The sequence below is a fragment of the Rutilus rutilus genome (assembly GCF_951802725.1).
Source record: "Rutilus rutilus genome assembly, chromosome: 19".
Classification (NCBI taxonomy): domain Eukaryota; kingdom Metazoa; phylum Chordata; class Actinopteri; order Cypriniformes; family Leuciscidae; genus Rutilus; species Rutilus rutilus.
The window spans coordinates 27,999,670-28,027,172 of record NC_140232.1 but is presented as its reverse complement, the minus strand read 5'-3'; the positions used below and the strand labels follow the sequence as shown (position 1 = coordinate 28,027,172).

The window sequence follows — 27,503 nt, the reverse complement described above, 5'->3', positions numbered from 1 at the left end:
TTATATTTCCCCTCAAGTCTTTCCCTGTGTATGTTTCTCAAGTAGAGTATTTTTTTGCTGATCTGCTTCACTGACATAATACACCATACTGTACCCTATATACTACAGTGTGGACGACTTTTTACAACCATCATCTTTGTGTACTGGAGATCTTTGATAAATGCAAGTCTATTTTCTTTCTTTTTGAACAGTGGAATATGTGTTTTCAGGAATGGGTGAGATGCTCTTTAAAGACAACACAATGCGGCTCTTGCACCATTACCTGTCATTTCCAGGAAGCATTGTAAGATTTTCCTCCAATGGTTCGATTTTATTTTATTTATGCTGCTGATATAAGTTCTTTAATTTCATTTCCTTTTTTTCAATTGGACATACACATCACACTCTAACACAGAAAACAGAGAGAGGGCCACGTGTGGAACCAATGAGAACATAGACACGGATTTTAACAACAGCAAACAAACAAACAAATACACATACATACAGACTTACGTCATACATACAAACATAGTTATATAAAGCTAAACGATGAAGTATCATAATTGGAGTATAGCAACTGTAGTATTAATTGTTGTAGTTTTAGCAGAAATGTAACCACTATTATAATTGGAACAATAATGTTATTAATTAAAAGGCGAAAGGAGTTATCCCCAAATAACCTTTTTTTTTTTTACTTTTTTTTTTTTTTTCTTATTCCCATTTGTACACTTTCTATAGGCTCAGTCTTTTTAAAATCTTTAGTCAGAGTCCAATCCTACACACACGTAGATCCGCCTCGTCATTTTGGGTACTTGTTCAAGTGCAACATACTGTATGAGAACATAATCGGTGACTTTCATGCGGAGCGGGATTGTCTTTGGGTCACACAACATACTGTAAAGAACCACTGAAACAATTTGAAGCAGTGAATCTGTGATAGTGATAGGAACAAAGATTAGGTACAGAAACATCATCCTAACTGTTTCTCTGCCACGCCAGTCCGTCTGGCTGGCAGTCTCCACTCGCCGACCTCTGACCTTTCTTCAGAGGCACGTCTCCAAGCTGTGCAGAGGGCTCGCGGGGCAGGGGGAAACGTGCGGCGCCCCGTTGTCGCTCGAGCCCAGGTAGACGCGGCTCTCGGTGGCATTGTTGTTGTAGTTGAGGGTGACCGGCAGACTCTGCTGCCTCAGCGGGCGGGACGGGTAGCGGGATCGCGGGGGCCTCTGGGGCTGAGAGTTAGGGACGGGGTGACGAAGCGCCACACGCACGTGGTTATGGTTGGAGCGTTCCGATTCGTCGTCCACGTCCGTCTCGTCGATCAGGGGGATGTTGTGGACCGAGTCCGTGATGATGAACTCCGGGTGCGCCTGGAAGTCGTGAATGGAGTTCCGCGACTCCGGCCGCTCGATGCCGTCATACAGGGAGCTACGGAAAGCTTTCACCACCCGGATCTATACGTCAAGGGTGCGGGGTAGGAGATGTCAAAGGGAAGAAAATGGAGGGATCGAAAGGGACAGAGAGGTGGAGAGAAGTTTAGTCCCCCTTTTGCACTACTCGCACACTTTCAGCTAGCTGACCTGCGAGAGCTGAAAGTTTCACATCCATTAAGGCCTTTGGTGCAGTAGGCCTTTGAAAAGAAACAAAACTCCACAGCCATTCTATAGGCCTCTATAGAATGATGCCCAAAAACATAATTGAAATCCAAGTTGTAATTACAAGAGGAAAAAGAAATCTCAAGATACAGTCAAGCTAACACAAGACAGCAAACACAAATCGTTCCAATACCATACATATCGAGAATATGGTCTGTCAAAGCAGCCTTAGCCCCCTGTCTGTTTTTCATTTAAAACGTAGATCTAATGAATGACACACCAATTTCAGCTTTTTTTTTTTTTTTAATGATAATGATCAAAGTTAGATTTCTTTTCTCTAACCTCTGATATAAGACATGTCGAATTAGTGAGCAAAAAAATTACCAAATAAATAAAATAATAAAAAGACATGTTTGTCTGCGAAATTCAAAAGTAGAATTACAACTTTCACTGTTGCCAGTTCAATATCAGGTGATTCAAATTCATGGAACACTAAGAAAAAAAAGAAAGAAAAAAACATGCGAACAAACGACAGTAAACACCAAAAAACAAACTATGATTTTGAAGGCACACGCCACCATGTGGTACAAACACACACACACACACACACAGAAAACACGTTTAGAACATAAAAAGTGAGGTTTACACTACATGGCACAAAAACAACACATACAGGAAATAAAGACATGCGTATTCACATACTGTTGGTGTTGACAAACTCTGTAATACGGATTGAATATTCTTGAAAAAACAGATTGCATTAGTGTCTGTAAGCATTATTTATTGTTCTGACATCAGTTTTCTATTCGTTACATTTATAGGGTATATTTGTCTTTTATTAAATCCACTTTCAATAATCAATGGAGAAAAAAAAAATGATATAACAAAGCAAGATATCTTTGATTATATTAGCTCAGTCTAATATGAGGACATTTAGAAGTTCTTGATTGCCTTGTTGTTTTAGAAAGAAAAAGTAAAACCAAACTCTCTATGCCCTCAAAAGTATGAACACATTAAATGGGACTTGTCTCCCATGCAACCATGCACAATAATTCAAGTTTCCTCTTCCCGTTCATGCATGGCATGCAAGTACACATTCAATAGGAAAAGAAAAAAAATCAGTAAAAACATCGATCAAATTGTTCCGTATTCCTTTTTCGGACGTCCTCGTTCTCGTCATGTGTGATTCTACAGCAGCCGTGGATGAAAATGCATCTTCTTGAAAAGAAACCATTCGTGTGTGTGTGTGTGAGACCATGCATGTTGGACCGTCACATTCATCAGACAGGATTTTTTCCCCCCGCTCTCCGCATTCTACATGCATAGCCAAACCACGCTTGGGAATGACCACAAAGCAATGTGACTGACAGGGAGGGGACTTCACAACATGGACACAACAGCACTTTTGCAGCTTTGTTTTTCCAAAGAGCCATTTGTTTTGTGGTTTATGCTTAATTTAAAGCCGTTTTCTTTGCTACGCAGCAATGACAGTGTAAACTTTCGAGTATAAGGCCCAGAATTCATAATGGTTATGATATCAAAGAGAAAAAAAGAAAGAAAGAAAAAAACATTAAAAATTAACTGCAGTGAGGATTCGGCTAATCTTTTGTAATTCAGGCACTGGATGGAAAAACAGAAAAGGGATTGTGTTTGAAAAGCCCCAAACACATCGCATCAGAACTCCTCATGACAGACGGGGAGGAAGGGAGGTGAAACACAGACGTTAAATGGATGGGTCTAATCCTACGGCACAAAGTCATTTTCTTTTGTTGTGGCGTGACGGCCAAACAAAAGCTTTTGAGAAGCAGCCCTCTAGTGCAGCATCACCAAAGAATGTCTACATTATTTTGTGAAACTAGAACTATAAAAATATTGAATGAAAGTCATTTAGCTGGATCTTTCCCTTCTCTGTTGGATTTAAGCTAAGATAACATAGCACAAAATGCTACAAGACGATGAAATGAAGTCAAACAACGGAAAAGAAACACTGGACAAGACTGACAGGACAGGATAAGACACTAAAAAAAAACTCTGTTAAAAAAAAAAAAAAAAGACAAAATCGAAAGTGTACTCGTACTTTCATTTTTAAAGGTTCACAAATAAAAGCAACTGAAGATTAACATTGAAGGGGAAGTGATAATGAAACCGAGGGGGTCCCAGCTGGGCTAACGCTTGCTGGTCTCTTTGAAAGGATTTGGAAATGCTAAGATGAAACCGTTTCGCTTCTGGTACCTGGAGGGCAATGCTGATGGCATACTTGCTGCATAAAACCCTCATATACAGATCGCAGTCTGTGAGAATGACTTTCAAGAAGATTGTGTCCAAAACTACAGCTGTTTAGTGACAATAAATCATAGCAGCAGAGAGTAAGAAAGATTTTCTAATGTGAAGAAAATCAAGCATTAACAATTAAGCAGGACATTTTCATTAGATGACAAGTGTGGCGGGTTATAACACGAAACCTGTGAAGAGAGAGAGGAGAATCTGAACATGACATGAGCAAAAAACACGACACACCCGTAAGTATACTTTTTGTCCTGAACGGGATAGAAAAATGTTAGCACTATTAATGCTAATATCCCCCTAATATGAAAATGGCAGCAGAAACCATTATGGGCTTATACTCGCAGGTTTACAAGTCAACCATTGCTTTCGTCGTTCCTATGTTGTCAGCTTTTGGAAATTTAGGAAACAGATGAAACATCGCCAACTTTAGTTTCTCAATTCAGTTCAATTGTTGTTTGGCTCTTTCAAGTGAAATCCTGGTAGCCCTTTAAGGCAACATTGAATTGAGGGTGAATTATTGGCAAATCAAGCATCGGGAGAATAAATAAAAAGGCAACAAGAAAAAGAAAACCATCTTGGCAGCATCAAGTCAGAATAAACAGCAAGAGCGAGAAATAAGTTATGAGGTAGCAAGGAAGGAGGAAAGAAAGAAAGAAAGAAAGAAAGAAAGAAAGAAAGAAAGACAAACTAATAAGCAAAACAAACTAAAAATGCACAAGTAGAGAGATGAAGCAGATGCTCTGATGATAATCTGCTCTCTCTCTCACACACACACACACACACACACTCAACATTTAGCAGACTAGGTGCGTTTGAAGGCAGGCAACAATGCACGTGTGTGTGTGTGTTGGTGTAAATGCTAAGCCATCTGAGTGCACGGGCTCTACGAGGTGCCGTTAACGGAATGTAAGGACTCACTCCCGGGGGCACCAGTTGCATTGGCAGTGGAGAGAACTACGTGAGAGGGAGTAGAATTATTGGTTACGTCATGGAGTTGGCTGAGCACTGAAGAGCGGCGTCTCACTGCACCCTGAAACGAACCACTTCTCTTGAAGGTACTCACTACCTCCATCTGCAGGAGAGAGAGAAGGACATCACACAGACAGGCGAATGAGCTCAATGAAATGAACAGGACTGGGGGTTTTAGGGAGGAACGTCTTGCAGGAAAAGCAGCATTTCATAAATTGTTAATGTGCATGGCATGTTCGACGTTAAGGGTGTTTCTTCAACTATGAGCACTTTATTTATTTTTATTAAAACCAATGGATTTAAAAGTTCTTTTTGTTTTATGAAACTCGCATGAAAACTGGATTGGAATGTAATTTAAAATAAAACATTTTATCATTCTATCCTCGAAAGAATCCACATTTTTCATTAAAATATTACTTCTAATTACATCTTCTAGTCAAAGTGAAATAATCGTTTTTTTTATTATACAGATTGTGATGGTCCCTCAGTAGTGGACTATCACAACCAACAATGTTGTCACTAGTAAAGTTAGCAAAAAGACAACAGTGTCAGTGAAAAGCATGCTTAAAATAATAGAAATATTTTAATGTTAATTGTTACTTATGTTTTATTATAATTTCCAATCAAACTGTAATTTTGTGAAATATATTTTTAGCAAGAATGTCTCCGGTTCAAGTCTTTCTGCGTGGAGTTTGCATGTTATCCCCGTGTCAGTGTGAGTTTCCTCTGGGTGCTTCGGTTTTCCCCACAATCCAAAAACATGCAGTATATGTGAATTGGAGAGGCTAAATTGTCTGTAGGTGTGAATGCGTGTGTGTGTGAGTCCCAAGCCATGTATTGGGAAGGGTTGGGGAAAGACCTGGCGACCTACCACGGAAAAACCATCGGCAAAAAATATTCATGGACGGTCTCTCGCGTATGGCAAGTCGGATACGACTGAAATGGTTAATGAATGAATGAACTTAGGATACATAAACTGTTAAATTATTAGGATTATTAAATTAGGATACATAAAACTGTGAAATTAGACTTTGCAAGTCAAAAATGATTAAAATGTCATTTCCACCACAGAATGTAAACATTTTGAGATGTGGAGGAAATTACATTTGTTGGTTCAGAGAGTAAATCATAAAACTAAAGTACCTATACTTGAAGAAACATTGAGCATACAAACCACATTCATATTTAAAAATTCTAAAAGGCCAATGATAGTTACCAAGGACTGACATAATACATGGAGACGCAAGTAGAAGAGCAAAAAGGACTGAATAAAACAGCGCGATCAAGCAGCAAAGAGAATAAAGGATGAAGTGAGGGAGAGAGAGACATTAAGATTTACAACACGGAAAGCTTGTTAAATATTAATATTTCAACAATTTATAAAGGCTGGTGAAGAAAGAAAAATATGTTTGAGTTATGAGGAAAGTAAAGTTTGAAAAAAAGTGCGCAAACTAGAGCATGTGGCACAGAAGGCATTTGGTATATTTTAAGGCAGAATGGGTCTAAGCGGGAACGGCTGTCCCTGTCAGAAACAATGCAAAAGCAACATTAAAACAGACGGGAAAAGACGGAGACTGAACGTCACCTGAGTCTGAATTCGGTTGAGTCCTCGGAACCACAGGATCTGTCCTCGTCTCAGCTCTCTCTCGGCATGGTCAATCTCATCTTCATCCTCAGCTAGGTCTTCATCCATGATCTCGTCTGGAGCCGGCCCGTGGCCCGCTTCTTTCAGACACTTCAGATGATGTGTTGGCACTGATGCTATCACCTAGAAAAAAAAAATACAGTAAAATAAAACAAAAGCTGATATTTTTTAAACTCATTTTCTGTTTTTGAGAGCATCTAGAATGGCAAAGCGGTCGACTGCAGCACTTACCTGTCCCCAGACCAGCTCTGCCAATCCCACAAACAGGCACCAAAGCCACTGCTCCATATTTAAGGGGGAACAGCTAAAGGGTTTCCCACCAAACTGCACAATCACAATCTACAAATCACAAATAGAGATATAGGAGTGGAATGGTTTTCTTTCATCTGTGTGTAAAGTACAAATGCATCAAAATATATGAATAAGGGAAAGTGTATATTTGAAGCGCTTCCATTTCTTTTGAACTTTTTCATCATTTTAGCTTTTTTGCTAGTTAAAACGTCCTTGCCGTGTAACAAATTAATAAAAAAATAAAATAAACATCAAAATATATGAATAAGGGAAGTGTATATTTGAAGCACTTCCATTTCTTTTGAACTTTTTCATCATTTTAGCTTTTTTGCTAGAACGTTTAAAACGTCCTTGCCGTGTAACAAATTAATAAAAAAAAATAGTTTATTTCTTATTTAATGTGACGTCATAAAAATTCCATTTACATATTAAAATGTATGATTCATAATAATAATACAAGAATTAAAACAAGACTTTAAAAAAAAAAGTATAGCATACCACACTAAAGATTTTATTTCACCTACATAGACTATCGTTCAAAGATTTGTGGTACATTTACAATGTAAAAAAAAAAATATATATAGCACAACTATATAACAAATCAGCATATTAGAATGATTTCTGAAGGATCATGTGATACTGAAGACTGGAGTAATGATGCTGAAAATTCAGCTATCACAGGAATAAATTACATTTAAAAAAAAATATTATAATAGAAAACAGTTTTACTATTTCACAATATTACTGTTTTACTGTATTTTTGATAGCTTTGGTGAGCATAAGAGACTTTCAAAAACGTTTAAAAATCTTTTAAATATTCCAAACTAAGTAGTGGCAGTGTGCATATGACATATTTATAAAGATCAATTAACAAGTAGAAATGGAAATAAATAATCTACATTTAAATATCTATTTGTATGCGTTCACCTGTATTGCAAAAGTCCCCACCACGATTGAACAGAAGATGGGGTTTGAGAAGATTCCATCGAACACGTTCCTCTCTCCGTGGATCTTACGGGCATTGATCTCATTGAAGAGTTGCATGAGGACAAATGTGTTAAAGATGATGGTGTAATGTTCGGAGGGAGGAGAGTGAAGCGGAGCATTACGGCCGCTGTCTATATCAAAGATCCTCTCACCTGCACAAAAGATCAGGCAAAGACAATATACAATATCAACCAATACTGATAAATAAAAAAACGGCAGATAACAGAGTATGATCCTTGTAGACGAAGAAAGAGAACAGAACTTGTGTATCCTACAAATACTGGTTGGAACGTACCTACGAACAGCAGAGTGAAGATGATGATAAGCTGGAAGACTGCATGTCCGAGGATGTTTTTCATCATGGTTAAAGATATGAGGGGGTTGTTTCGGCCGTAGGGCTTCCTCAGGAGCAGCGCTTCAGTGGGCGGCTCCGTGGCAAGAGCCAGAGAAGCAAACGTGTCCATGATCAGATTGACCCACAGCATCTGCACAGCCTTAAGGGGAGAATCCTACACACACAGTTAAAAACAGTAAGCTGTTTAATATTTTTTTTTAAACCATGATAATTTTTTTCAGGATTCTTTGATGAATAGAAAGTTCAAATAACAGTATTTATTTGATTTATTTATAAATGTCTTCGCTTTTGATCCATTTAATGTGATCTTTCTGAATATAATACTTTTTTAAAATGTATTCTTTTAAATATATATTAATGACCCCAAACTTGGAAGTGTATGCATGTACCTGCGTGATGCAGGCACCAGTGAAGGCTACTATGACAGCCACCACATTTACTGTGAGCTGAAACTGTAAGAATTTGGAGATGCTGTCATACACGTTCCGTCCCCACATCACAGCCTTCACTATGCTGGAAAAGTTATCGTCCGTCAGGATGATGTCAGAGGCCTCCTTGGCCACATCTGTACCAGCAATGCCCTATGCAAACGGAGAAAGAGCATTCAACACATCTATAATTCTCGTTTGTTTCATTTTAATACTGAATAAAAAAATAAAAAAATTACACCTTTGTTTTCACACTCGGTATATTACCATTCTGAATTTTCCCAGTTGAAATGGTTTTATGAAAGGCATTGCAGGTCATATGAACTTTTCAAATGAACGTGAAGTGTGGTTTGGAAGATGGCTTTTAAACTAATCAAAGAAATAAACCATACTGTCAATCAAACCTGAGCCCCACCAAAACCTTTAGTTTTAAACCAATATTCATGTTCACGGAATGTCTCATATTTAGCTTCATTTGGATTTATCATTACACTATGTAACACAACCTCAAAAATAAATGGCCCTCTCGCAATTTAATGGATGGATCTTCTCACCATTGCAAACCCCACATCAGCTTTCTTCAGAGCAGGCCCGTCATTTGTGCCGTCACCGGTGACTGCAACCACCTGCCTTTGTTCCACAATGGTGCTGTCTATGATACCTGAACACAAGGCACACACGAAATAAACATAAAAATCTTAATAATCGAGATCCAAAAATCTGTTCATCAACATCAACATTAGGAAAAGCTTGGTATCTCTGCTAAAGTCAGCTAAAATGTGATCATGTCACTTTTGTATTGTACTGCATATGATTATGAGATAGTTCCATTAAGGGATGAACGCAACTGAGGGAGAGACTCACCTTTGACAAGTGTGTGTTTGTCTGTGGGGGAAGAACGAGCAAGAACTCTGAGCTTGGGCCAAACTTTGTCAATGCGCTCTTGCTCAATCTGCAAAAAAAAAAATATAAAATAAAAAATGTTTGAGGATGGTAGGATTTTTTTCAATGTTAAAAAAAGGCTTATGCTCAACTGGAAAGCATTTATTTAAGCAAACATATAGTAAAAATGCAATGCAATATTGTAAACTATTATTACAATTCAAATGAACTTTTTAATTTTAATATGTAACTCATCCCTATGATGCCAAAGCTGAATTTTCAGCATCATTACTCATTATTACTTCAGTGTCACATGAAACCACTCTAATATGGTGATTTGCTGCTCAATAAACATTTATTAATATTATCAATGTTGAAAACAGTTTTACTGATTCATATTTTTGAGTTTTTTTTAGGATTTTTATTTAAAATATAAATCTTTTGTAACATTGTAAATGTCTTTACTGTCACTTTTGATCAATTTAATTTTAATCCATCCTTTTCTGAATAAAATTATTAATTTCTTTAAAAAAAAATCTTACTGACCACAAATGTCTGAACAGTAATGTATGTAACTACATATATCGTCACTCATCTAGATATTTTTCACTGGCTGTTGTGTATTCCATTTAAAATGTTGTGCATGTTATGTCTTTAGAATTGATCTTGGCAATAAGGAAAAGATTCATAATAATAATTCCTGTACAAGTTTATAATTATAAAACCTGGAAGTACTGTATACCTCTCCTTTCTCGTTCCTGATTCGCCTATTGAATTCCTTCCCATCTATACACAGGAAGTCATCGCCAGGACTGATGATGCCACACTTGGCAGCAATGGCACGCGCAGTGTTTATGTTGTCACCCGTCACCATACGCACAGTGATGCCTGCTTGTTGGCACTTTTTGATGGCATCTGGGACCTGATTGGAATTACAATCAGCAAACTAGATTTCAGAACAGATTTCGGTGTCATAAATATCCCTCATATATCATCAAAGATTTTTTAGAGGTTAAAATGTAGGTGTAGTATCTTAGGAGAACTGCAAACAGAGGAAACAGACATCTAAGTAAACTGGTCTGCATACCTCCGGTCGAACAGGGTCTTCAATGCCGACCACGGTGATGCAGATGAGGTTGGAGACAATATCTGTCTCGTTGTCCCAGTCTGGCATGGGGTCAGCTGGAAGCTCCCGATAAGCGATGCAAATCGTACGAAGGCCCTCGCATGCCATCGGTTCAATCACTTTCTTCACCATCTCATCTCTGTCCCGTGGCTTAAAAGCACGAACCTCACCGTCACGGGCTAAGATGAAGGAGCACCTGAGATGAAAGCAGAACTGTTTAATTTCGTTTTTTGACAAAGACTGCACTGTTCACATTTACCCAAAAGCCAGCTAGGTGAGGTGTAATTGTTACTTCCTTTTAACACTTACACTCTTTTATTTGACAAACTTCTATCTGTACATGCTACTAATCTTCAGAAAAAGACAACTTTGTTCAAAAAGGATTAATATCAAAATTAGTGGCAACCTCAAAGCCACATGCAGAACAAAAAGTGTAAACCTCAGAACACTCATATTCTCTCCATTCCTCTCCACTCTGTCTGAATTCAATATTTATTGATCAAGGCTGATTTTTGTGGCCCAAATTAGGCCTTAAAGAGAGATAGTCCTTGGCTTTTTTTTTTACAAATGGCCAGTGAAATTAGCTTAACCTTCACAAAATGTTGATTATCAACTTTATGAACTTCAGAATCAGTTTTGAAAGAAGATTCTTGTGTTCACAAAGGCTGCATTATTTTTTATCAAAAACACAGTAAAAACTGTAATATTATTTCAACTTAAATGACTTTTTTAGTGAATTTCTGATCCTTCAGAAACCATTGTAATATGATGATTTAGTGCTCAAGAAACATTTCTTATTATTATCACATATAAAAATAGCTGGCCTGCTTATTTAAGTGGGGAAACAGTGTTGTCTTAGTGATCTCAAACTAAACTTTTGAATGGTTGTATATATAGTGTAAATAAGTTTTAATACATACAAGACTACATGTCACTTTACCAACATAATTATTGTGATTAAAAAAAAAACACGTTTTTGGACAAGCCAAAATCACCACGTACACAAAGACAACAGAACTTACTTTTTGAGCAGGATCTCAGAGGCTCCTTTGCTGTATAAGCGGAAGCTTCCGTCAGGCATCTGAATGACGGTGCTCATGGATTTTCTAACAGAATTAAAAGTGTAGACTTTATAGAGCTTCTCTTCAGGGATCTGCTCCCTCACAGCTTGGTAGTCCTGTTTCATGTCCAACACAAGTCCCAGCAGAGAACACTCTGTCTTATTACCCACCTGTTTGGGCAGCCCACCTTCCTTATCTGCAACCTAAGGGAAGAGGTGAAGAGAGAGGAAGGAATGGTGAATGAAAGGATGAAATGAGGGTTGTAAAACTTAGTAAAATCACTGCATGGCCTCTCTTGGTTTACTGCTTTAGTAAAAGCCTCTCACTATTATTTTGGAGGTGTAGGCGCAGTTCACGGCAATAGCACTGGTGACGAGCTCCAGTGTCCGGGGGTTAATCTGATCTGGTTTTGGGATGACACGGAAGTGCTGGTCCAGTATATAAATCTGCACCACTGTCATTCGGTTTGTGGTGAGGGTCCCTGTTTTATCTGAGCAAATAGCCGTGGCATTGCCCATAGTCTCGCAGGCATCCAAATGACGCACCAGGTTATTGTCCTTCATCATTTTCTGTGGAAAGACATTGATGGGAAGTGTTAAAATGTTAAGAGGACTAGCCAATGTGAGTATGTGTGTAAATGACACATCCATGGACTCGCAGGTGCACTCTTCAACATAACGTCACAGAAAATGGCAGTTATTCATTTCTGACTAACCTTTACGGAATAGGCCAGTGATATGGTGACAGCCAGTGGCAACCCCTCTGGCACAGCCACCACCAGAACTGTAACTCCGATGATGAAGAATTTGACAAAGTACTGCACATAAATAGGTGTGCACTCCGTCAGCCACACCCGTCCCTGAATGACGAATGTTTCGATCACGAAGTACAGCATCAGGATAATCACAGTGATGGCGGACATCACCAGACCTGAAATAATTAATACATCTGATTGCTAAGAAAGTAATAGCACACCTAGTAAGAGTCAAAAATTTAAGACCAAATAATTTCAGACCAAAATGTACACTACCGGAAGAACTTGACCTAAAACATCCTAACAGCAGACCTCCCCACCTGCTTTCCCGATTTGCACTGCCAGCTTGGTGAGTTTGCCCTGAAGAACTGATTTCTCCTTCTTGGGCACACTGGTTTTTTTCTTCTCTTTCTCCTCCACTTCCCCACCTTCTGCACTCTTCAGAGGCTGCATCTCCATGGCAACAGCCTCATCCTGTTTCTTAGCTATAGTAGGTCAAAGAGACGGAGTGATCAGGCAGGCAGAATCACAGGTAACTGTTGGAAATGTTTAGAATAGCACTTACAATACTACACATTATTTTGCGGTTTGCATATACACTGTATCCTGCTCACACTATCATTATTTGATCTGACTGACAAGACATTTTACAAAGTAATTCATTAGGGATGCACCGACATGAAAACTTTGGCCGATTCCAATAACCGATAATTCTTTATATTTTAAAGCCGATAACCGATATATTGGCCGATAAATCTAAATCCAAACTTTTATATTATTTTTGAGAGCCTGATTACAAAAAAAGCCATGTCCCAAACACTTAAACATAAATCAAACATATACAGTACAGTAGCCTAGTTTGAACCAGTGTCAGTTTTAAAATTAATTTTACACTACTATGGTCAACTTTCCTTATAAAAAAATAAATAAAAATCTATTGCCTCACAAATAAATAAAATAATGCCTAAATAATGCAAAGAAGTAATTGGACAACATTACTTGTGTATAAAGAATCAAAATACATGTGCCATGGATAAATAAATTGTAATAGCCTTCACACAGACAATACTGAAATTATTTTAATGAAACCCTATTCTGATGAAAATAATATGAGAAAAATTAAAGTGCTAGTTATTTTTAATAATGCATCAATGTTTTTGAAAAAGAAACATCTAAAATTAAGCCTATATGACAGACCTGGGGTCTCATTTATAAAACTGTGTGTAGGAACCTTACTAAAAGTGTACGTGCGCCCGAAAGCCAAAAATGGCGTACGCAAAAAAATATTCAGACTTATAAAACCGTTCGTACGCCAGAACCTGCGCAGAATTCACTTTAGAAATCCCAGTCAGCGGAAGATTGTGCGTACATGCGTCTCCACCCGAAATAACCATATATGGAGCTTACAACGCCTAGTTTTACTATGCAGATCCTCATCTACATATCATTTGCATATGATTTTTCATGATATGAATAATCATATGCAAATGATATAAACGGTACAAGAAACATTACATTAATACAAATCAAGTAGTTGTCTATCCTTGCCTTGTTTTTGAATAGCCTACATAAATCAAATAGTGTAATACATTTCAGAGAAAGTTTTTCTCAATCTTTTCCACTTGCCGAATTGTATTTTTAATTGATTTATATTTTTAATGGAAACAGATAGGCCTTGGGCATTATTTGCACGAAACTATTTTCTCAGACAATCTGGTATTATCATGATAAGCAATTATCTCTGTGGTTAAAACATTAAAGCACGCCACAGGAAAAGTGTTCAAAAACAATCGCATCCACAACAAATATTTCTAATGATTGACTTAAAAAAAATGTTGTAACTTCAGTAATGAGTGTTTAACTCCATTAATTTGAATGGCATATTTAATATAAATGTTTATTTTAGAAGTATTTTATTTATTTAAACTGTTATTTGCGTCAGTTTCACTAAACGGCTCAACACGCTCGCTGCCGCGGACATTTAAGAAGGAATGGATATTTGCTTCAAGTGACAGGCTTGGTGATTGAAATTGTATTTGTATAATCTTTCTGTATACGTTTAATTTTCTTTAGATTTTCTGTATAAAAGTGACCAAAAATACATTTAACTCCAGCTCACCATCGGTGTCGCCAAAGTGCTCCATCTCCAAAACGTTCGTACGCATGGGTCAGAGTTTGCGTGCAGGTGCGCAAATTTTCCCGTCAAGTTTTTCTTTATAAATCCCACCTTTTGCGCAGGAACTGGCGTACGCATGTTTTCAGCCCCGTTTTGTGCGTACGCAAGCTTTATAAATGAGGCCCCTGCACTGCACATGTTGCATTTAACTATATTTCCTTTTCGAAGTGATTCCAATCATATTTCAAGCAATTCAAAACCACCATGGCCAACAGCGCGCATCTGAAGTGTCTTAGATGAAGGAAATAATACAATATTTATCGGCTTTAATATATCGGCAAAATTTCTTATCAGGCCGATAATGATAACATTAGAAATTAACATATATAGGCCGATACCGATATGGTGGCCAATATAATTGCAGGATGACACTCGTTACATGCAAATTAAGCTGAGCTCAATGTGACAATAATGTACTGTTGCATGCAATGATTTGAAATGCTTATTGTTACACTATTTCACATACAACTTTGGAAACAAATAGTAGGCAGTACACAGTGTATACTGTGCGGTATGTAATATTTGATTCTGAAATAGCCTGTATAATGACTTCATCTCATCATAAATCTATCTAAACTCAATTCAACATCAGTCTTGAAAGTCACCTTTATTTTGATTGTTCTCCAGGGTCCCATCTTGTTTCCCTGTGAAAGTTAATGCAGACATTTAAACAAAAAAAACAAAAAAAATTGTTTCTGCTGCTTGAGATCAATGTAGCTGACATGAGAGAACAATAAAGACATGAGAAAGAAAACATAAAACATGGAGGGATAATATTTGACAGATATGGGGAGTTAAAACCAGGATGTCTGTTTATGAGTCTCTCTCTATTGTGAATGTCACCTACCATTTATGATGTTGTGTTCTTTGGCTTCAACACTGGGGAACTGCGTGGATGAATTACTATTGACCTCTGATAGAATTGTTGGATAGGACAAAAACGAAGGTGGTATGTAAAGACATAAAATAAAAACCTAAATGCTGAACAAAAACAATGAAAAATCAACTCAAATGAGTGAGCAACATTTCTGAGTATTTCAGTGCATCGAAATAGAATTGACCCAGAACATTAGACATTTTGAATCTGGATCATTCTATGTGGGTATTCAAGCAAAAGGATTTTTCTTTTATAATGTTCATGTTTATTCATGCTCAGTTTTTAATCATATATAAAATATTTTCAAAGAACTGTCAGACGCCAACCTTTCTTGCAGTCTTTCTTCTCTTCCTCCATCTCTCCGGCCCCCAGGAGGGTGAAGATGATTCCCGTTTGAGAGTTGACACCAACAGCGGTCACCACCATTTTCCCTGATCCCTCCATTACATGAGTGCCTGAAAATTGAGGGACACAGAGAAGACTTTTTACAGTAAACATTTTCATACCTATTCCCTTAAAACGCCCATCAAACACCAGTTACCACTTTTCATACCAACACAGATTAAATTAGCTTACTGGCGCCATCTCGTGACTCAAAAGAGTTAGCAAGTGACTAAAAGATTTCAATTTTAATTTTTGTATATATTTTGAGCATAGAATGACTAAAAGCTCAGGTGTCTCCAGTTAGAGGATGTTTAATCTAAAACAATGAATTACATGTCATCTTTTATACAATGATTTTAGGGATTTAAAGGTGTCATAAAAACCTTTAAATTCATATCCATAAAAAAAAACTAAAAATCCATATCCAAAAAAACACTGCCTTAACTTGGTATTTGTTAAGTGAGGTTACGGGGAAATATAAGCCTATAAATGTTCATTTCATTGTATGAGTCACGGATAACCTCCTCGTGTAATGTATTGTGTTTGTTTGTTGTGCTCACATTAACCCTTGCACTTGTCTAAACCAAGGAGCAAAATTAAGTCTGAAGTCTCTTCCATGGCCTTTCCTCTTAGCGTGTAATACAATTAAACTGAGCCAGATTGCTTCTTTGTTCCCTGGTTCGCTGCACATTAATTCTTTCTTTCTTTACCAGTATTTTTGTCTCGTTTTCTAGTAAAAACATAGAAACACCCTTAGTGATATTTGTTAAAAAACTAAACAAATAATGGTTACACTTTACAATAAGGTTTCATTAGTTAACTACTTAAGTTAACATGAACTAAGAATGAACAAACATTTATTAATCTTAGTTAATGTTCATTTCAGCATTTACTGATACATAATTAAAATCAAAAGTTGTATTTGTTGAACAAACAATGAACAACTGTGTTTTTATTAACTAACATTACCAAAGATAAATAAATACTGTAACAAATGTATTGCTCATTGTTAGTTACTGTTAGTTAATACATTAACTAATGTTAACGAATGAGACCTTATTGTAAAGTGTTACCCAAAAAACTACCTGAGAAGCGTTTATCCTACACCGTTGTTTTTTCTTTTAAGAATTACATCGAACACACTTTAGTGATGTTTAAGACTATTGCAAATGAGAAAAGATGTTTCACAGGGATAAACAAGACAAAATTACTGATTAAGACAATAATTTTTGCAGCGTGCATTTCCTTCTTCACAACAGAAGCCTTCAAACATACATGTTGAGAAGAGCCGCCTCTCCCATTGTGACAGAGAATATAATATGCGCTCCTTGATGATTAATTACACAAGCTGATGAATGACAGAAAAAGCTCGTCAATAAAACAAGAAACAAGACAGTTCCACGGAAACTAGTCATTTTAAAGTTCAAAAATGTGTAGCAAGAGATAATTACTGGGGGAAATCTTAATTAAATAAAAAATCTGTTTTTATTGAAATAAAATAAAATATATAAAATGAATTTGTGACATGGCTCATATGACGCCTTTGTACAAAAGGTCTGAACTTCTTGCTTCCCATTTTAAAATGCAATTTATTTCTGTGATAGAAAAGCTGATGTATATATCTTTTGTAACATTATAAATGTCTTTATTGTCAATTTGTCACTTTCCTTGCTGAATAAAAGTATTCATTTCTTTTTTTTTTAAATCTGAGCGGTATAGTGTACATGCTTTAATTCACCGTTTCCCTCAAATATTTGCTGAAAATGTAGGTAAACCAAGTGATTCTGAATTGGACACTCAAGGAAGTTAATGATATTCAAAAAAAAATATTACTGATTATTCTCCGTTAACATCAATTTATTTATGCAAGCCCATTCTAATCAGGTTACACATGCATTTTTCACATAACTGGCTAAAAGCAAGTTATGTTTCCATAGATTCCATTTCCCATTTTTCTTTCACACTTGATTATGTTGAGGTTGAGGGCGTGGGCTAGCGCTGTGTGTGTGTGGCCAAGCGGAGAAACAGATGCTTCTCTGGTGAGCTGTGATCATTAGAAAGAAGTGGCAGAGCAGGTCTCTGGAGGGCCGAAAACAAATCTGAGCCCTTCTCCAGGAAGCAGAGATGAGGGAAGTAGCTGATTAACCTGTTTATCAGACCTCAGGGACATTATCTCATTAAACCAGTCAATGAGATTTAACCCAACCAAGCACTGTGCAACCTGAGTGTTAAAGTATTGACAAAATACTTTGCGAGCAAAGTACCCATCCCCCCAAACAGCAAATTGGTTCAATTTAGATGGATTGCAACAGTGTCATCCTAAATTAATTGATATTGGTGACTTTTTTAACACAATGAAGACTTACAGTATACTATACACACATGATGTCGCCATGTAAGTAAAGGGAATAGTGCCCGTGGGATTAAGGGTCCTGCGCAAACTAACAAAACACCCTTTGCATGTTCAAACCTGCCACCTTTTGGATTTTTAACCACTAGTCTGCTCCAATGATCTGTTTGCATTCCAAATCATCTGAATTCTTGAACAGATGGTGAATATCTTTCAGTGTTTGGATGGTTCTGAATAACCAGAACTATTTATGTAAAAAACACACAAACATTCATCACAACCCATGGCCATATGGCCGACCCAGTCCACACAACCCCACGCAAACATATGTTCACTTACATAACCTTTACTCCCTACCTGACAGCAGCATGGGATCCTTGTCGATGGATTTGCCTACGTGATCAGACTCTCCGGTGAGGGAGCTCTCATCGATCTTGAGGTCGTTCCCTTGGATGAGAACACCATCCGCAGGCAGGAGGTCGCCTATGGGACCCCAGAGTGACAGTAACAGATCAATTACATTTTAGCGGCTTTGAATACTACTTCCTCTAATGAATGAAATATTCAAAGGCATCTTCACATTTTCTCTCTCTCTCTCTCTCTCTATATATATATTTAGGATAATCTTAAGGATTCTAAAAAGATTCTACACTTATATGTAAATTATTTCGATTATTTACTTCACCACAGGTAAATAGGGTATAAAAAACTAATAGACATCACCATCCTTCCCAAGTTGATCAATTACATGTACATGTACTGTACTATGAATTGCAAAGAAACTTTGTTTTTCAAGGTTTACATTTTTTTTATATTTAAATATGCAAATGAGGCATTCTATAATTAAATATGCACTAATTTGCATACATTTCCAGAACATAAATATGAACATTGGATGAAGCCAGGTTCAAACTCTTTATTCAATTTTGTTGAGTTAAAGTTTTTTGCAGAAGGGATTTTGGAGATTTTGGATTTATCACTCAATAAATCTAAAAATAGTCTTTCCACTAGTTTGAAACAACATTATAGTTGTATGACAACATAATTGCCCAAAATCTCAAAACTGACCAATAGATTTTGCCTGTGGTGTCTCGCCTTAAATACATAATTAAATTGTTAATAAAAAAATTATTAAACCACCAAAATATGTGTACTACTTTTTATTTCATTTTAGCATTTGTTTGCACTCATTTGTCATTTTTTTGCATTATTTGTGGAAATTTAAATTGTCATTTCATTTTCAGGGTTACAGTTGTCGGCACGTCACTCAACAATAGGGGGCGTCACGTTTAGTTTAGGTGCATTTGTTCTTTTAAACTGGTTCTTTTTAGTGAGCTGTTTGAACTAGTTCCTCAAATCGGACTGAACCAACTGAAGTCAGCACAGATATACAAGTTACTCAGTCAAATCTCACTTTCGGACATGCCTGAGAATCACTACAACTCATTCAGTGCTCTAGTTAGTCCAACAGTACACTGAACTGAGAACAGTACGGACTGTCTGCCGAGGGTCATTAAGGGGGCGAAATGTATGTAGGATGTAGGAGTAGCGTAAGCTTAGGTGAGAGTTGACGCCTCTCACAGTTCAAACAAATAGGGCAACAAACTCAAGCTCCTCCACCATTTCTCTTTAAGAATTCTCGTTTTAGACTTCTAATTCATTTTTCTCTATTTCCTGCGCTTCCGCATTCATCAATATGTCATACGTCGCATGCGGCCGTTACCTGAAGCCAGTGATTATAAGTTATAAAGTTATAAATATGGAATTATTTTTACAAAAACGCATCGCTTCACTTCAGAAGGCCTTTATTAACCCCGTATGGATTACTTTTATGATGGATGAATGGATGTGTTTTTGGGCATCAAAAAACAAGGTACCATTTACTCCCATTATAAAGCTTGGAAGAGCCAGGATATTTTTTAATATAACTCGGACTGAGCTTGGCTGAAAAAAGAAAGTCATATACACCTAGGACGGCTTGAGGGTCAGTAAATTATGGGATCATTTTTCATTTTTGGGTGAACCAACCCTTTAATTCAGAAACATTGTTGCATGCAAGATTTCTTTTATAAAAAAAAAAAAAAACAGGTTGAGGAGACAGTTTTGAACTCTACTGACCATATTTGATTTGGGCAACATCCCCCACCACCATCTCAGCCACGGGGATTTGAATGACTGTGCCGTTCCGCACCACAGCGAAGCGTTGCTCCTGCTCGATGCGGCTCTGCAGGCCACGGAACTGCTTTTCTTTGCTCCAGTCATTAAACGCTGTCACCAGCACCACGCAGAACACCGAGAGCAGGATAGCTGCGCCCTCGATCCAGCCCGCCTCCGCCTCTCCCTCGTCCTCCGCACCTGCACTCACATTACTACATGCTGGAGAGAGAGAGAGAAAAGAGACGGAAAGGTAAAAATGTGTGGGAGGACAGGGAGTTTAAGTGTCTACTTGTGATCCTTTAGGTTCTTTTATCTATCCATCCATCTCTCACTCCATTCCTTTTATTCTTTGATTTGTTAGCTATCCATGCAACTATACTATACCAGATTTGGTCGTAAAGTAACAACACAAGACACACAAGAGCCTTTTAGAGACAAACATATGCTAAAATGTTATGAAATAAACATGTACAAGTTGCAGTGTTAGTATTAGCAAATTAAAGGTCACCAGAACTTTTAATGGGAAATTTAAATGAGGCTATGACTTAAAACATATGACGGTTTTCCTAAGCTTCCGACGAAGGACAGCAATCCCTGTTCTAATGTTGATAGATTTTGTTTTACTTTTTGATCATTTTTACTATTTTATCACTGAATACTTAAGACCAAGTCACCTTCACTGTCCCCTCCAGGCGGCTGGTAAAAGGACAGTCCGAGGGAAATTATGGCCGCAATTTCCAGGATTATAAGGGTAACATCCTGTAAAGCCTCCCACACGAGCTGAAGGAAGGTCTTGGGCTTCTTAGGAGGGATGAAGTTCATTCCAAACACCTCCCGACGTTTCTCCAAGTCTGCAGGATTGTCCGATAGTCCTTTTGAGAAGGAAAGATGGCAGTAAAAGTCATTGTTACCTCTCAAATTTTACTTACAGAAATTCAGTGAAAAAAGTTGGTATATAATGTCATTAAATTAAATGTAAAATACCCACACCAAACTGTCCACCTGTAAAGCCGGAAACATTTTCACCATTTTTTTCCTCCAAATTTAACAGGATTTGGTTTAATGCAAAAACATGTACGCTGGTGTGAGGTGTGAAAAACCCTAAATTCATTCATTAATGGATTTTTTTTTCTCCATGCAAACGCTTTTGAGAACTTCCTGGATTCTCATTAGTCATCACTCAGTTCTGTTAGCACCAATCCCTGACCTCTTATGGTGACAGGAGGGGAGGGACGAGGACATTACAAGAGAACACAGGGCACAGATGGTTAAGTCAGTGTGTTTCGGATGCACCACAGGGTGTGATTTTTGGCAGCAAGACCCAGACAGACTGTCACACTCTCTGAATCCTCACGCTGCCAATCATCACCTGCTGCCCCTGGCAACCTCTCATCTCCCATCAGAGCTTCCCTTTCACTCACTGTAAAGCCTAATTGAGTTACTCCAAAGGTTTGTAGGAAATCATTTCCCTAACTCATTCCAATTGCCCCAGTTAATTCATTCAGTCTCTGTTCATGGCACACAATACACAAGAAAATTAAGACAACTAAGATGCAGCAATGCAATCCTCTTTCTACGGAATACCAGCATTGAAAGACTTTTGCAGTACATCCAGCCCTTTCTTCTACTCTTTCATCTTTCCATCCATGCCCGTAAGCTTTTCTTTTTGTATCCCTGTCACGGTTTCTGAAGAGAGGTTTTTCAAAGAGCAGCATTAAAGGAGGAAAAAGAGCTTTACAATAAACTTAAAGTAACCTCATCGTGGCTGCCAAATAGCGATGTAGGCAGACCGCATGACTTGGTCTGAAAGCAAGTGGTCGGAACAAGATGTGAATCAAAGTTATTATCAGAGCGCAAAGTAGGATCATCTACCCAGAATAGCCACAGCAATAAAAGATTCAACAAAAATCTTAGCTAACTAAATTAACAAAACATTCCCCGCTGGTGGAATGACCTGCCAAACTCAACCCGAGCATTTTAAAGAAACGGCTAAAGATGCATCTTTTAGGTCGACGCAACCTATTAATACTAACACTTTCTATTCTATGTATTTTTCCATTTATGAAATTTGTTTTGCCCTTTTGTTGGCTTAATTGCTTCTTTTGTTGTCCTCATTTGTAAGTCACTTTGGGTAAAACCGTTTGCTAAATGATGAAATGTAAAAGCAATATCAACTCTGTTACGCTCCATAACTTATAAAGCTATCTAATAAAACATGAAACTATGTTTGAACAATCCCATGATGTTGTATAAAGGCACATTTCTGAAAAACTGGGACTTGAATTTCTCAAAACAAAAAACTGCTGCAAAGAGAAAAACAGCAATACAGAAAGATGCTCTCGTCTGAAAACATGGGCAATGTCTGCTTTCAAAAGCAGATAAAGGTGCGTGGCATTTGGTATTCTTTCTGTGAAGACAGGCTTGTTTTGAACAGGAGTGTTAGTGAATATAAGTGCATCTGGATTTACAGGAATTCTGTCATCATCCTCTGGTGATTCCAAACCTGTATAACTGACTTTCTTCTGTGGACCACAAAATGGGCAGTTTTGAAGAACTGAACTGGTTGCTCTTTTCACATGCAGTTACAAAGAATGGGGACTTAGTCTTTCAAGCTTTAAATAGGACATGAAAGCACCATGAAAGTAGTATCATAAAATGGACCATAGAATTTTGTGCACTACATTAAAGTCTATAACGGCTTAAATTTTGGTCCGTTCCCGACACAAAATTATTGTACGGCTACAGAAGACGTATATGAATATGTTGCACAAGTCTAATGGACCACTTTATGATACTTTTATGGTGCTTATGCATCTTTTCTGATAAAAGCCTCAGTCCCCTTAGGGACTAACTGCATGGTACACAGCAATCAGTAAAATATTCCATTTGCTTTCCACGGAAGAAATAAAATCATACAGTTTTGAATGACCTGAGAGTGAGTAAAGGACCACTTAATTTTTACAATAGCTCAATAGCTTCTTTAACAGCTGAAAATGTCTGTATGTTTCAGGATGCACGTGTGATCTTATGTAATTGAGCAAGAGATATGGTCACATGTCGAAACTAGTGCTACTCACCATCTGCAGGTGAAGTCTTGAGTTTGTGACAGATGGTTTCTGTATCTGTGTAGCTCTCCTGGATCTTCTGCAGGGCCTCGTGTCCCCTGAGCTCCATCAGCGAGCACAACTCGTCCACTGTCATCCCGAAATCCCCCTCGTTGTCTCCTCTGTCCATCCCTGGCTTCTTAGGGTGGAACTCTACCGTGCTGTTGCCCAGATCCCCCATGATGGTGTGTTGGTTTTGGAAGACTGGCAGCTTTTTAGCAGACACTATGAGCTAAGAGATGGGTACCTGGGAAAATGTGTTATCTCTTTTGTCCTATATATATTCGTCCTCACCTATTTCTAAGATGTTCTCTATGTAGTTCTCCATATTGAGACATGAATTGTCAGTTTGTTTGGGGATTTCTATTCTATGGTGTGGTAGCAGGGTTTCCCCTGAAATATCCCCCCATAAAGAAAAAATCAGCAAAATAAGTGGTAGCCATTGTGCCAATCCATCTCTATGAAGACCAAATGAAGCAAGTGTTACTGATTATTAAACAATAAAGGGGATCTAGTGACACAGGAATAACGTCGGTAAATAACCTGAGAAACAAAACAAAAAAAGGGAAAAAAAGAATCTTACACACTCATCTTTGAACTTGGTCAAACCAAAAACACAGACAGCTGTGAAATGCAAGTAAGCAAGATGCCACCTTGAGACAAAATAGACACATATACATTAAAAATAATGTTATAAAAAATAAAATGAATCAAAAACATTATTATCATAAAATATTTTTTAAAAGATAGCTAGACAATGATTTGAGGAGAATTATTTGAAATCATAAAAACTATTTTAAAAAAAGGGTTTTTTTTCAGGCTCATTAATCATAGATAATAATAACCATTATCACAAAATATAACAGGTATACAATGATTTGAGAAAAAAAATTGCGTGAAATACTATATGGCTTTTCAACTATTTAAACAGTAAAACAATTATGAAACATTAGAAATCGAAAAGGCAACATACAAGAAAATTGTTTTATTGTTATTAGTTGAATGCGTGTTAGTATTTTACTTAATGCTTATTGTTTACCCTTGTAATTTGCTAGGCTACCCGCAGTATCTCCTTGGCTACTTAATATTCAAATCTACTTTTCCTAGATTACATTATGAACATATTTGTTAGTTTTTTGTCCAATGGTATTGATAATAATGATTTAAACTAAACGCCTCGAAATGTGGAGGTGGCATTTCTCACCGAGGAGTCACAGGTGTAGGTAGTTTTGTGGGAAACAAGTAGGCAAGTGTTCATCATGCACACCTACTGCAATGGATTGTTTACATAATATCCGATGGAAACCGAGGACAATTACTCTTTATCTAAACGCCTTTTGAAATACTCTCTCTAGATAAAAGCGTTGTATATGTGCGTGCATCTCTCCCCAACCCATGTAGGCTACTTTACAGTACCGCCTCTCGACGCAAAATCTGCCTTCACTCAGTCAGTACGAGACGCCTGCGCATGCGCACATAAACACTTGCCCAATCCCACTGCAGAACAGATTTACGAAGGCAACACTACCAGCCATCAGGCCTGCAATTTTGGATGACATTACAATCCGCTTGAGCTCTGCGCCTCCATTTCCCTGCTGTGACACCAACTTTACTGAACATTTAAACCCATAATCTGTGTGCGCGCCTCCTCATCTTTTATTAAAAATGGCCAGAAAATTTCTCAACAAACACGCTCTTTAAACAAGATGATGCCCTTTCCTGGTAACCTTCAGGAATCAGATGTTCACCTTGGCCCACTGTACAGCTGCTCATAGCTTATGACAGAGCCTGTAGCATTTGTGTTATGATTTATTTCGGTTTAATCACGGCAAGAGGAAGGTAAATCAAATGTATATTAAAAGCATTTAGAGGGGATTAAAATGAGATGCTGCACAAACTGACCAGACAGCAAGGTTACATCCATCCACCACCTGCTTTTCAGTCTACCCAAAACTACTTTATTTTATTTTTATTTTTTACTTTTACCTATACAGGTAGCCTATATAGAGATTCACAGCTCTAAATTAAGTTTATGGCACAATAACGAAGGTTAATATTTTTAAATACATGCTAGTGTTGATAATGCAAGTCCTGTCAAATTTCTGATTATAATACTGTATTATTATTATTATTATTATTAGTCTATATATATTTATTTATTTAGGCTATATTGATTATTACCATTTCATTTTAATGACATTGAAAACGATTGTTAAACAATAAGTAATAGCTCATCTCATGGCAAAAAAAAAGTCATATTGGTGAATAATATCAGCATAAATATGCTGGGCGTACAGTAAATGATGATGATAATTCCCTTGTAATGCTTCCCTACTGATATTATAATAATAAAGCACTTTAATTATACATTAGCAGACACTCGACTGCAACAAATAGACAAACATAAAACATACCCTGCTGACACCTCAAGGCACTTGTGAACATGTATCCATGAACAAATATATTCACTCACCGCGCAGGCCATGCTCCAAGGACATTTCACGTTGAGCCGGAAAAAAAGGCAGGAAAAACGTAATGATATCCAGTGATTTATCCTCAAATCATGCCCATCATGGAGAACACAAAAATGAAAGTCACATCATTTGACCTTTACGCTATTCCAAATGCAGATGATGCGCAACGGTGCAGAATAGAAATCAAATGAAGGGAGCAGGAGGCAGCAGACGGTGGTGACCACTTCATCTTATGCGGAAGAAAACCTGAATGATGCAGATGAGATTGTACCATGTCCGCATTAATTAATCTGTTAAAAACGGCGTATTGTGCTGTCGGGAACGTAAAGGAGGGTCGTTTTGGTCACATCGTTGCTGTTTTTTTGGGCGCTGATTGATAGAGTGATGGGTGAAGGAGAGATGTGGGTCTACATGCTGATGATGCCAGTTTGACGCGCATCTCGCGGTGATGATGGCAGAAGCAGCAGCATCCGAGCGCCGGAGGACGGGGGGTGGGGGAGGGGCGAGCGAATAACCTCGCTTCTCTCCCTCTCTCTCCGCAATCCTTTCCTTTTCCCGGTAAAGACGAATTCTACTACGGCGAAGGCTTGCTTTTAAATATTCATAACCCAGGCTTTTGCCTTAGGAAGGTAACCAAGCAAGGTAGCAACGAAACGTCAGCACGAGTAATCAATATTTATAAGCAGAACATTCGCCATTGGGTGGTTGTCAAGTTACGTTAGCATGATGTGGTTAATATTCATAAGTAGAACATTCGCCATTGGGTGATTTTCACGATACGTTAGCATGATGTATTTAATATTCATAAGTAGAACATTCGCCATTGGGTGGTTCTTTTCACGATACGGTAGGCAGAATGATGCACTTTTCCATGAAACAGATATTCGGCATTGGACGATTACCACGCATAGTCAGCATGAACTTATTAATATCCATGTTCTAATTTTGCATGTTAGCACAAAATAATCACTATAGGCGACAACATTTTTTTTTTTTATTATTAAAATAATGCACAAATATTTTGTTTAAAAAAATGATAAACTCTAGATTGAGACAAAAATTGTAAAACTTTAGCCAACCATAATTAATCAAATAATATAATAACAATAAAACAAGCAAAAATAAAATATTTGATATTGCTTTATGAATTTACTCTTTAAACTAATTCCCCTGTCTCTCTCCCTCTCTGGCTGCCGGGTATCTGAGCATTAATTATTAAGCAAGTGCTCATGCAGTCTGTTGCCTGCTCCATTAATAAAACATCCAGACAAAGGATTTAAAAAAGAGAGAGCCTTGGTTTAATTTCAGTTTCAAAGTAGCCTATACTTTATTGGTATAAATTAGGCGAAACATTTTTTTTTGTTTTGTGGTTTGGGGGGTCAAAGAAAGCAGTATACCCATACTATAAAGCTTTACCAGTACATTTGAAGATACATTTCTAGCTCTAGACTGATTATAAATGATAATTTTGGCCATGAAATGGGTCATACCAACTTGTGTTATGTAGCGGTTCACTTTGACCCATTTTCATTTTGGGACTTTTTCACATTTAGGGTCATGAACATGCATGTAAAGTTGATGCTTATGTGTTTTGACATAAACACATCATTTCTATTACGTTTGTGA

General features: G+C 37.5%; 1 protein-coding gene across 6 annotated transcripts; it reads right to left on the bottom strand.

The window, feature by feature from the left end:
* Nucleotides 1-1,016: 1,016 nt before the first annotated feature.
* atp2b3a (ATPase plasma membrane Ca2+ transporting 3a) lies at nucleotides 1,017-26,339 on the bottom strand. Of its 6 annotated transcripts, none has more exons than XM_084388845.1 (23): nucleotides 25,877-26,339; nucleotides 23,377-23,946; nucleotides 20,974-21,171; nucleotides 20,261-20,518; nucleotides 18,500-18,625; nucleotides 15,735-15,863; nucleotides 15,379-15,444; nucleotides 15,137-15,175; nucleotides 12,676-12,840; nucleotides 12,317-12,531; nucleotides 11,928-12,170; nucleotides 11,563-11,804; nucleotides 10,502-10,736; nucleotides 10,157-10,336; nucleotides 9,397-9,484; nucleotides 9,087-9,193; nucleotides 8,494-8,685; nucleotides 8,045-8,258; nucleotides 7,690-7,901; nucleotides 6,703-6,810; nucleotides 6,412-6,594; nucleotides 4,843-4,929; nucleotides 1,017-1,430 (listed from the first exon to the last, which is right to left on the bottom strand). In XM_084388845.1, the coding sequence occupies exons 2-23, from the start codon at nucleotides 23,582-23,584 to the stop codon at nucleotides 1,023-1,025; spliced, it is 3,903 nt and encodes a 1,300-aa protein (XP_084244971.1). In that variant the 5' UTR covers nucleotides 23,585-23,946; nucleotides 25,877-26,339; the 3' UTR covers nucleotides 1,017-1,022. The 6 variants fall into 6 exon arrangements, with proteins under 6 accessions (XP_084244971.1, XP_084244975.1, XP_084244973.1 ...); XM_084388849.1 differs by having other exon boundaries at nucleotides 4,776-4,929; nucleotides 25,877-26,327; XM_084388847.1 differs by lacking the exon at nucleotides 4,843-4,929 and having other exon boundaries at nucleotides 25,877-26,330.
* Between the last annotated feature and the right edge of the window lie 1,164 nt (nucleotides 26,340-27,503).

Bases quoted from the DNA above. Each gene is read 5' to 3' on its own strand.
- atp2b3a (XM_084388845.1), bottom strand. From the start codon at position 23,584: ATGGGGGATCTGGGCAACAGCACGGTAGAGTTCCACCCTAAGAAGCCA. The intron at 8,259-8,493 runs GTACATGCATAC...CTGTGTGTGTAG, and splicing joins CTGGTGCCTGCATCACGCAG to GATTCTCCCCTTAAGGCTGT. The intron at 4,930-6,411 runs GTGACGTTCAGT...TCTCTCCTGCAG, and splicing joins TCAACCGAATTCAGACTCAG to ATGGAGGTAGTGAGTACCTT.